This window comes from Halyomorpha halys, unplaced genomic scaffold (genome assembly GCF_000696795.3).
Source record: "Halyomorpha halys isolate HHAL.00 unplaced genomic scaffold, Hhal_1.1 Scaffold82.1, whole genome shotgun sequence".
In the NCBI taxonomy this organism is placed as follows: Eukaryota; Metazoa; Arthropoda; class Insecta; order Hemiptera; family Pentatomidae; genus Halyomorpha; species Halyomorpha halys.
This window is the reverse complement of record NW_027109449.1, coordinates 1,583,232-1,595,247: the sequence shown is the minus strand read 5'-3', so window position 1 is coordinate 1,595,247 and position 12,016 is coordinate 1,583,232. Positions and strand designations below refer to the sequence as shown.

Genomic DNA, 12,016 nt, shown 5'->3' with positions numbered 1-12,016 from the left:
CAACAACAATAGAATATCTAAGGGAGCATCATTGAAAGTAGAGTAAATTTGCTAAAATGTAAGCCTTAATAGACACATCTACATTCAATAGTTCTCGAGATATAGCTTTTTAAAAAGCAATATTTCATAAAAATGTTGAATGGAACGTACTGAAAGAGTAGTTAGTGAATTTATTTTGAAAAATCTATAGCTCAAAAAAAATTTGACGTACAGATGTCTATTAGCACTCAAATTAAAGCTAGTTTAATGGGCTATGAAGTAGTTTATGACATTTATTTTCATAGGAGTAGTTGTTTTCCTGAATTTTGCTCAAATAAATTGATTTATAGTTCGGACAAATTTTCTTTGCCAAATTAATTTTTATATGTGAATATCATAAAAACTACTACCCTTAAGAAGATAAGTCTCATAAACTACTTTATAGTTAGTTGAATTTCCTTTATTTTGAGTCTTGGCAGACATATGTGCGTCTTATGGGTCTAGAGATATATTTTATTAAAAATCAAACATTTTGTATGAACAGCTAGAAATTAACACTTTGTGAGTTTATTTTTTCAAGTATCATAAAAACTACAAAGATAAACATTAATAACTATTTTATAGCAAATTTAACTAGCTTCAATTTGATTGCAGACAGACATCTGTACGTCCTATGGTTTTGTGAAATAAAGTTTTTCATAAATCAAACTTATTGTCCAAACAACTATAAATCAATTTATTTTAGCAAATATCATAAAAACTACAATTCCTAAGAAGGTAAAGGTCATAAAATACTACATAGTACGTTAAAATAGTTTTAATTTGAATGCTAATAGACATCTATACGTCACATAGTTAGTTCCTGAGATATAGATTTCTCAAAATAAATTGACTAACTACTGATATTTCAGTACATTTTTATGAAATTTTGTTTTTTAAAAGTCTATATCTGGAGAACTATTCAACTTAAATAGCTCTATTAGGGCTAATATTTCAGCAAATTTATTCTTTTTTAAATAATGTTCTTTTAGATTTTCTAGTGTTGCTGGTAGTTTTTAAGATATAGAGCTCCAAATGAAAAATTAATGTTTTGAAACAGAACGCCCAAAACCCCTTCCTATACTTGGCATACTCATAGATTCTGACTAGTAATTATACATAGTTTTCATTAAAATAATAAAAAATTGGGGCGAAATAACTGCTTTTTTTTTTTTCTTCTCAGCTCTTGTACTATAACATCTACCATAGGTGGTTACAGATCAATATTGCATGTACTCTAAAAATATTTCTGAGTTATTATTTCAACATATTTCCACATTCCTTTCTACTATTTTGAGTTCTAAGGGCTTATTCCAGCTTAAAAGGAACAAGCCAGGAGACTGTCATCTGCTGGAATATTCTTAACAATACTAAATCGTTTGTTTTTTTTTATTCCAGAAAACTTGATAAATTTATGTTGCAAAAGAAGTAAATTAAATAAGTTGATTTTAGTGAAAAAGTTGCTGTTGGGTATCAGTATATTTTTACCTTTAATAGGTAATTTCTAATTCAACAGCTTTTTTTTTTTAACTAGGCTGAACACATACACATATAGTGCTTTGGAGACTTAGGTTAATTGGACTAAAGGCACTTTAGAACTTGAAAACTGGTTTTCAAAGTTTTTCATGACAATATTTTCTCTCCTAAGTATATTTCATACATAAGTTTAGTAGAATAAAAAACAAATTGGATACTTTTATACTTAACAAACAGACTATCTTTTATTTCAGATTATCAAACATATAACTTTTTGCTTTCGAATGGATAGAACTCACACAAAATGCATTAATGTATGGAAATCTGAAAAAAATATAGAGAGGAAAATATTTTATAAACCAGATTCTTGGTGTGTTGTAGAAAGGGTTTCAGTCCTTAATTGATCCATGATGAAGGAAGATTGTCCAGGTGAGGGGTTTTCACTGCCACCGGGAGCATCTTCCTTTAACTATTTTTTTTTTTTAATAAAATTAAGTTGGATAAACAGAGGTAGATAATGATTAACAACCTTAACTAAACTTATATAATATTAATTTCACATTAAAAAATATAACAATAAATTCATCATTTATAGAATATGCAAGGATGGTCTAATCTAAATCTCTTTGCAAAATAAATCAAACATTAAATGCTTAAAGAAGAAAGTTAACATTATTTTATATTTCTAAACATTTCTACAATCATCACAAGTGTAACTTAAAAATATAAATTATCACCTTATTTTAACACTTTTTTATGGTATAAAAATAAAAACAAAACAAAATCTGTAAATGATAAAGAAAAAAAAAATGAATGAGGGGGGGGGGACAAAAAACAGTCAAGTCTTTAAACTTAAAATAATATACATTTCACTTATAAATAAATCTATCTAGTAAAGATTTTTGAGGTAATCATCGAACAAATATATCGAGAGGCCGGCTTGGTTGGGCAACTTGCTATCTTTCTTGGATGTCTTGATAAGATTCATTAGGTCATTGGAATGCCCAGCTAAATCTCTGATGATTTCAGTATGCTTGCTAACAAACTTGTTCTCCACAAACGCTATAACCTGCAACAAGCAAAAATGAATAACAAATACCAACATATAAAGAGAGTTGAAAAATATCAGATTGAGCGCACAAACATTTTCAAATTTAATTCGATTTTACAATTAACCTGGGTAGGATAAAATTAATACATAATAAAAAATTCATTCAATTACATTTAAGAATAAATTACTTATTCTTTGCGAAATTGTTTATTAAATAAGTAGAACTTTTAAAATCACCAATTCATTTAATAATACTGGTTAGAATAGTTAATGTATTTTTATTTTTACTTTTAACTAGGTAATGAAAGGAAGGTTTTGGTATCAGTTTTTCAACTATAGTTTCAGAGTCTTCTGAATAAAAAAAAACACATTTTTTATCACTGATCTATGTCTCTGATTGTGCCATGACAAACTCATTTACTGATGGACCAATTCTCTAATACTTTTTTAAGGATTAAAAAAAAAAAAGAGCGAGGTGAAATTGCCTTAGCACTGGTTGTAAAAGATGGACACTGTATATGTAAAAGCCTTAATACATTTTTTATAGAATGTAGCAACGAAACTTTAATGATTTGGATGAAACTTGCTCAAGAAAGTCTTTTCATAAACTGCAAGCTCCGATAAAAATATGGATGTTTTTATGATTAGTGAATTAAGTTCTTTAAGAATAATTCATAAGCATACAATGGGTAACTTAATCAATATAAAACAAACAAAATTCTTACTTCGGCATCATGAATATCCTGTTTGTTGTGGGACCTCTTTGTGACCATGCCATGTATTTCATGAGCCTTATGGGCAAGATTTTTGTACATGTCAAGAGCTAATGACAAGCTTTCTGGTTCTGTCAATTCCAAAGCAATAGGCTTCAACTGTAAAATTAATAAGATAAAGTCATGGTATTTTAAAAGCTAAAATTAATATGAACAGATATTATTATTACTTACAGTACTGTTCTGTACTTTTTCAAGGAGAGGTATATTGAAATCCATAGAACCACCTCTCTTCGTCATATATTTGATTGTATCAATAGCATCTTCCCAAGTATCGTCAGAAAGTTTCTTGAACATTTTAGCAAAACCATCTCGCTGCCTTTCATAATTAGCAAAATTTGCAGACTAAAAGGAATATAAAACTGAATAAACCCTATTTTGTGGTCTATTTCTACATTTACAAATGGAAAACAACATAAGCCTTACCATCAATAAATAATGATGACTGTTTAAAATGTGTTGAAGAGTGAAATCACGCAAAGCGCCCATAACAGTGTGAGCACCAGAAAATAAGGCAGAACAGGGGGTATATTTTTCTGAGGAAACAAGAAACGAAAGGTAATCACAAAATGAACTTCAGTAATATATACATAAAATATTTTTAAAGATAACAATGATGATAGATTACGTGGTAAAGTACTGCATTGCTGTCGAACTGAATAATGACACTGATCATCAGCAGCATGAAGCTGAACAACGAATGCCAGAACACCTATTAATACCAGCTGACGCATTGTTACCTGGACAAATGAACACCAGATTCAAGTATAAACATACAAGAAATTGATTTAAAACAGTTATAACACTTCACAATTTGAGTACCCCCACAAATGTGAGAAATCCACAAAATAAGCAAATTAAACACATATAACACTGGCCAGAAAAGTTATAGGGGTCTAAATTATTATCCTTAATACATTTATGTAATATTTCTGAATTCACTGAATAGGTGCAAAAAATATATACTTTTTTATGACTTTAAAAAGCCAAAAATTTGGATCTGATCATAGGATTTAGAGCTTTTTAGAATCTTAAAGAGATTTATTTTTTGAAACAAGTCAGAAATGTTAACTTATAAAAGTAGAACAACCCTCTATACTTTTTGCAAGTTATTTCTAAATGAAAAAAAATAAATAAATAAAATTATAGAAAACAAAACATTATTAATGTTTCAATAATGATAAACATAAAAATATTTAAATAAATTGAAATTCCTCAATATATATTATAGAAGTACTTAAATCAAATAACATGTCTTAAATAACAAGTATAAAATCTGATAAAAATTATAGATAAATTTTTGTTTACTGTTTAATAAGATAACTAATTAAACAAGGAAGAATGCATATCAGATTAAGTAATAATTAAAATAAATGACAGGTTTCAAACTATGATCTACAATAATGAATTAAATTGTAGTATTAAATAATTTTATCAGAATTCACAACATATTAAAAAATGACTGAAATAACAGAGTGCTGAATGTTTATCAATTTTTTAAGCACACTGTTTGTAACACTACTTTAATTAAATAGTGGCAGGTCTGAAAAAAAAAAGATTTGATTTTATTTTTAAATAGACGTGTGCCAAAAATATAACTGTGGACATGGACTTCTTTCTCTGCTATACAATGTCTGCAGAGTGTCCCTAAGCTGGTAGGGTTGTCACAAAATAACAAAAACCAACCTAATTAATCACATAGAGGTCTTTCTTAATATTTTTATATGATTTTAATTTTTTGAATAATTTCCAATTTTATATTTGTAGTTATTTAGTTGATTCTCATATACATTATTTTATTTTTTCATTCTTAATTTTAATATTACTATTTTCCTTGTATTTTATTATAGAGTATTAATATTCTTATATTACACCATGTATTTTCTTCAATCCTACTTATATACATAAATTATCAATGATTATCTTCTAACATTTTTTGTTTTCTGTAAATCCATTCAATCATTATGGTTGTTTTTGTTCTGGTAAAAACGGCAGAAATAAATAAATTTTTATTTATTTGGTTTTTCACTGACCGATCACCCAATCATCTCATATATATTAAGTAAGTACTTTAAGTAGATACTTGCTATTACAGTAATTTTAGTCGTTTCACAAATATAAGTTATGAGTTAAGCTTATTACTTTATCATATACCTGTGTCAATTTAAATAAATCAATCGGATATATATATATATATGATACAGAGTATTCTAGTTTTTTTAAAATGAAAACAGGTAGCTTCCTAGATAAACTATTCACAATAGTTCTATACTGGATTAAAGCTTTCACTATTACAATTATTCCATGAACTACATACAAAATTTAGAATGAAAAATATAAATCTTAACACTGATTTAATTTACTGTACTAATAAAGGGATTCTATTTTCAAATTTTGTAATAACAAAAGTATAATACACAATCTATGATTTTAAAACATATATAATCATACACATATAAGGCTGAAAAGGTTTAAATGAATAATAGATATAGGAAACAATAACATCAAAATTATAAATATAACTACGTTAGTGGAATGTTGGTACGCAAACCTTTATGTCCTCAAATTGATATAGACTAAAACGAAATAACTATTCTAAACCATATTAAATATTTTAAAATGAAAATCAAAGCTTTACCTTAATAAAATTAACACTCACAATGAGAACTTCTTTGAAGGACTACGGAGTGACAGAGGAATACATCAAAGATAAAGGAGGGGAATATCGGTCATGCGCAATGAGATTAAAACGCAATTCTTCTCAAGTTTGGACCAATAGCGTTTGTTTTAGCGGAAACTTTGTACTTGAAATTCTATGGTGACATAGGATTTGTCTCTCTTATCGGGACCTACGGGAGTATTTGTTAGCTTTATCAATTGTTTTTAAGTCGCCTTCTACGCCAGTGTGTGTAAAGGTTGACGGTGGTAGGAGTATTGTCCGTCATATCTCGCTATTCCCATTCTGACAGCGTAGAAGACAAGTTACAGATCAAAATGAAGGTCTTTGTGTTTTTCCTCGGTTTGATGGCATGTTTATATTCGGTAAATGCGGACTCCTGTAAGTTTCAGTTATAAGTTTTCTTTTAGTGAAATATTTAATTGAACATATCTACGCTTAAGAGAAATATATATATTAAAGTATATGTAGATTTTATGCGATGACATTCCCTATTTAAAGTAACATCATTTATTAAATTAAAGTTTTGTTAATTATTTTTAAAACTTAAAAGTTCCATGACTAAAATATCTGTTGAAACATTTTGTTTCATAAAAGGATATTTTATTTATTATTCATGTCTTGAGTTAATTTAATTATCGAACTTGAAGTATGTGTGGTAAGTTTTAATAAATTTTCGGATTGAGTCATTTCTATGTACTTAAGAGTTAGTGATTATTCTATTGAAAGATTCACAATGCCAAATTCTTAAACCAGATTTAATAAACACACAATGCAAGGTTCCTAGTTTAGGTTTAATTATGTATTTAGGTTCTTTTTAGTAGATCAATGAATTCTAATTTACATTTTGTTCTGATCAATTGGTTTATGTTAACATTTACTTTTATAATGATTTACCATTTGTAAAAACTAAAGCATTCCTCTTCGAGAAAGATATAATTTGAATCATGAATGTATGTAGTAAAATTTATATAGATAAGTTAAAACTATTATAAAGATGAAGTATACATAAGTTCATATTTTTTTATCTTTCTAACTGGCAGAACAACACTTTTGCCAGTTCTTAGAATTATTCAGTCCTATTTTCCTTAAGTTCTGGGAAGTGTTTATAGTTAAAATTTCCATGTCTAATCCATTTTATCTAGGAATTACACCTGTTTTGTTAATTTGAATTGTTCCCTCATTGTCTGGCTCTTGTCCAACTTACATTTCAATGTCACCTTTAACGTAAATTGTATTTAGAAAATAAATCTTTTTTTTTTTATTACATTTCTTTTAGTCTTTGTTGGGTAATAATGTGAATAATGTCAAGAACTTATCTAATATCTGTGGATAAACTAAAACAAGCATCTTACAAAATATATGAATTTGTAAAATGTTACAAATATAAATGATTATTTCAACATAAGTATAAAGTCAATTTACGTTTCTTATAGTTGTTGTTTGGCCTGATTATACAATACCGATATGCTCATTTATGGGCCTTCTTTAGAAAGATTTAGCTATTATAAATTACTTATATACCTCTTTTATTTGTATTTTATTGTGAGGAAATTATTATATATATTCTTTGGTTCTTTTCAGGTAAGCTTTTGAATAGTATGGCAAAATTGTCAGATATGGTTGATGCTTGCTCAGAGAGTATAAGGGGTCAAATTCAAAAGGAAATTGATGCGTCAATGCATTATTTATTGATGGTGAGTTATTGTGAAAGACAAATTATTCCTGCTTATTAATAGGTTTACCCCATTCCATAATTGTTTTTAATCATTACATGTTTTGAATTAGTATTCTTTCAATATCTTTATTTATTTACATACATCAATTTTTTTATTTATTCTTAGGGTGCTCACTTTTCTCAAGATCGTGTCAATCGTCCAGGTTTTGCTAAATTTTTCTTTCACGCAGCTAGTGAGGAAAGGGAACATGCTTATAAGCTGATGCAATATTTGTTGATGAGAGGGCATATGAGACAAAATCTTCTAGAAACTATTCAACTTAAAAATGTTGTAAGTATTCACTTGTAATTCAAGCCATTTGATTCCCGAGATTTATTTTAAATATTACAGATTCATATTAGTTTTTTGGATTACTGATTTCTGAAGTTTAACTTACTTCATACTCCAATGTGAAGTAATTTAATAAATTTTTGAAATGCCCTTTGTGAAGCTCATTGTCTGATGAGTACAAGTTTTGTTATTTTAATTAACTAATAATTAATCCTAAAATATTATTTGAGCATATTAAGGTAACAAATTTTCTTAGTATTTATGTTTATATGTTTATTATATTTGAATAAATTATTTTTAGACTACTGAAACAAAGCCATGGGCAAATGGACTCGAAGCCTTGAACAAAGCTCTTGAACTTGAAAAGTACGTCACCGAGAGTATATTAAATATAATGGTAGTTTGCGAACAAGCTAAAGAGAAGAATGATTATCATGTAAGTTTTATTCATTTATCTGTTTCAAAAGTTTTGTTTTTGTTTTGTCTATTACTTCTTTTCTCAGGTATTGAACAATAACAATTAATAGAAATACTACATATCTATACAATCTATCTTATTGCCTTGAAGGGTATGGTAGCCATGGAAACAGTTGAAACTTGTTGACTCACTCTGTATTATTGCCCTTGGTGTCTGCTGATTCATGGTCAGCTGCTTTCTTAAACGTTCTTGATTTGCTTCCTGCTTCCTATTAGATATTTTCTGTTAAATTAATCATTTATGCGTAACCTTCTCATCTAATTGAATATTTTTCTTTTATTAGTATTTGTTCTTCAAAGTCCATTTTTATTTGCACAAAAAACACAATTTTTTTAATATATGTTTTGTGATTTTTAATTTTACCAAATTACTGAAATTCAGGGTTAAAATATAGATTGACTTTGTCAGTAAATATTCATATGACATATCATAACTTTATTGAAATGATACAAAATTGAAGAAAAATGTTACTTTAAGAATGAAAGATTATTTTTGATATCATTTTGTATTTGTTATTTTATATCTGAATTCTAAAATTGTTCAGTTCTCTTGAAGTCCTTGGAGGTAATGTGCTTTTAGTAAACAACTTCTTTTTTGTTGAAATTGGTTTTGACTATTTTAAGATTCATGAATAAAAAATGAATTTTACTTTATTTTGTTTTTTGGATTGAAAAATTATCCCATAGAAAGTACTTTTGGATTTACATAACTAGTTATTGTCAACAAAACCTTAGTAAGGTAGAACTGTAAATTCATAGCTAATAGAATTTTGTTTGGCATAGTTTATTATTGAAGAGTTACAATAATAATGCAGAATATGTAGCATAAACTCAATATCTCTTAACTATCAGTGAGATAATATATATATATATGTATACTATATAAACACTTGTGAAAAACAAAGGAAAAAAAAAGTAATAATCTCAGTAGATGTTTCTCACATGATAAAATAAAGCCTCTTCAAACGAAACAAAAGTTGTTGGCCGAATCCTCCCAAACTATCTTAATTAGGTTGAATTTTTTTTCTTATTAATTAAAAATAAAGTGATTATCATTATCTTGCTTTGTGCATACTAATAAAAAAATATATTAAAAATTTAATTCTATTATCAGAAAATTTGTAAAAGATTAGATTGTATTCCTAACATGCCCATGTTAAATTTCAAATAGTCAATTTTTTTTTCTCGTAAAAGATAAATGTAATTTACAAGTTTTATTATTATTTTATGCCCTTTATATGTTTAATAATATAATTATTTGTTCATCTCTCCTTTTATTTAATTATATTGCCTAATGTTATTTGGTCAATTCCAACATGTAATATGATAAAGCGAGATAGTTTTGAGGATAACAGGTTTCTATTTTGTTTTCTCATTGCTTTTTGATATACATATATATTTAAAATTAATTAAAAATTTTCAACTTCATGTGAATTGATCAGGAATTAAAATTTGAGTTCTGATGATTTCTTGGCAAAAAAATAATATGTTTCCAAAATTTTTCTCTTTTAGTTTTTTAACAACTGAGAATTATTATATTTATCTCTTCCTCTTATAAGATCATGTTATATAACATTAAATTTATCTCTTTTCAAGTATTTGTACAGTGATTGTTATGCTCAAAGTTCATTAAACACGATAGAAGTTCTTATTCTCATTGTCTCCATTTCAACGAGTTCATGCTCAGTTATCAGAAGATAGCAAATAATATTGTCTCTTTGAGTTGGTTCTGTTAACTTATCAATTAAAAAATCTTGACCATAATAAAATTAAATTATTAATAATTGGTAATTGAATACTAGTTTTTATCAACTGGTGTTATAGACCGACCATACTTTAATTATTCTGGGCTCATTGTTATTTTTAAAAAAATACAAAAGATGGGTAGATTTTTATAAAAATTATCTTTATTCACATAAAATACATAACAGAAAAATGAAAAGAAAACAAAGTAGTAATTATTGTAAATAACAAAACATATTTATAGTATAAATTTTCAGTAAGTTTGAAAATTGTTTTTTAAAATAATATTTCTGTTTATTGTTATGTGTTTTATTTGTTCCTAATTTATTTCTTGATATTTAGTCATTTGTATCAACTTTTATGAAAATTTAGAATGCCTTGAAATTAATCATTTTATATTTCAAATCATGTTGCTGACTTAACTATTCATTATCATTACAATAACATTTCTTATCCAACTGTTGGAACATCCTTTGAACCATTCAAGGCATAACAAAGAGTTTCTATTTAAGGCCACACGATCATTCACCTATCTTCAAGGCCGTCTCGTATGATGATGTCTCATTTAATATAAACATGCAACAATTTTTCTTATTGTTATATACATATACATTTTTATATTGTTGAAGTGAAGCTTAAAATATATTTATAAATAAATATGATGAGGTATAAAATTCCAAAAGCTTGCCAATTTTATTTTCGAAATTTTATTCTTTAGTTAACAGTTACGGTACTAGATTATTATGAGGTTTAAAAAAAAAATCAATTATATCTCAAATGTTTTAACTGTTTTCGAAATTAATTCTTCTACTTAAGATATTTTGGAACCAAAATTGTTGAGGCCTACATTGTGTTTATGTAACTCCAGGTATGTTGACACGTAGAAACAATAAAACTTCATTTCATTGAAATTTATTTCTGGACATACTTGATATATATAAACAATAACAATAAACATACTAGATATATTTTCAATTTTATCTATAAATCCTTCTTATTTCAGGCCGTAGATTACCTGATCAATGAGTTCTTAGATGAACAATACAAAGGACAACGAGACCTTGCCGGGAAGATTTCTGAATTGAACAGGATGGAACATGCTCAAGGTTCACTTGGTGAATTTTTATTTGATAAGAAGCTGTTGAAGGAAGCCTAGTTTATAAGATATATATTGTAAATAAATATTGCTATTATAAAATAAAATATGATCGATTAATAAATATTTTTATTGAATTTGTTAAGTTATTTCTATTTGCAACAAAATTTTAAATATATAGTGTTTATATCCATGATTCTTTGTATGGAAAATTGTATTTTTTTAAATTCCTGTTCGTTTATATTATTATCTTAGTGATTCTAAACTATCTTGCAAAGTGATACATACTATCTGTTTTCTTAGATATTTAATTTTGTTAATTCATTGAGTAATTGAAAATGGTGTTCTATATTTCTAGTTTAACAAAAGTTAGTTATGAAGTAGTTTGCTAGATATATAACTTTTTTTATTTTCATAAGAAACAAATGAAGAGTAGTTTATAAGTTGTAACTTTGAGATGTGATATTACTTACTGATTTATTTTCCTTCTTTTTTTTTTTTAATGAACAATAAAAATTTTGAATTTCATAAAATATGTACTGGTTGTATTTATTATTTTTTTTAAAATTTCAATGTTCTCCCATTCATCTGTTGAAGTTTTATCATCAAACCACTAGATAGTTACTGTGGAAGCAGCTTCATATATCTAAATGTAGTTAATTTTCAGATCGAAATTATTCTCAACATAGACAGGAA

General features: G+C 26.6%; 2 protein-coding genes across 2 annotated transcripts; one reads left to right on the top strand and one right to left on the bottom strand.

Annotated features, from left to right (window-relative positions):
- Positions 1-2,024: 2,024 nt before the first annotated feature.
- On the bottom strand, positions 2,025-6,094 carry Fer2LCH (Ferritin 2 light chain homologue). Its single transcript, XM_014439286.2, has 6 exons — positions 5,957-6,094; positions 3,947-4,058; positions 3,745-3,854; positions 3,493-3,663; positions 3,271-3,417; positions 2,025-2,563 (listed from the first exon to the last, which is right to left on the bottom strand). The coding sequence occupies exons 2-6, from the start codon at positions 4,050-4,052 to the stop codon at positions 2,384-2,386; spliced, it is 714 nt and encodes a 237-aa protein (XP_014294772.1). The 5' UTR covers positions 4,053-4,058; positions 5,957-6,094; the 3' UTR covers positions 2,025-2,383.
- A 20-nt stretch (positions 6,095-6,114) lies between these two features.
- On the top strand, positions 6,115-11,457 carry Fer1HCH (Ferritin 1 heavy chain homologue). Its single transcript, XM_014439287.2, has 5 exons — positions 6,115-6,376; positions 7,580-7,692; positions 7,840-8,004; positions 8,306-8,440; positions 11,228-11,457. Exons 1-5 carry the CDS (start codon positions 6,313-6,315, stop codon positions 11,378-11,380), a joined length of 630 nt encoding a protein of 209 aa, XP_014294773.1. The 5' UTR covers positions 6,115-6,312; the 3' UTR covers positions 11,381-11,457.
- The last annotated feature ends 559 nt before the right edge of the window (positions 11,458-12,016 follow it).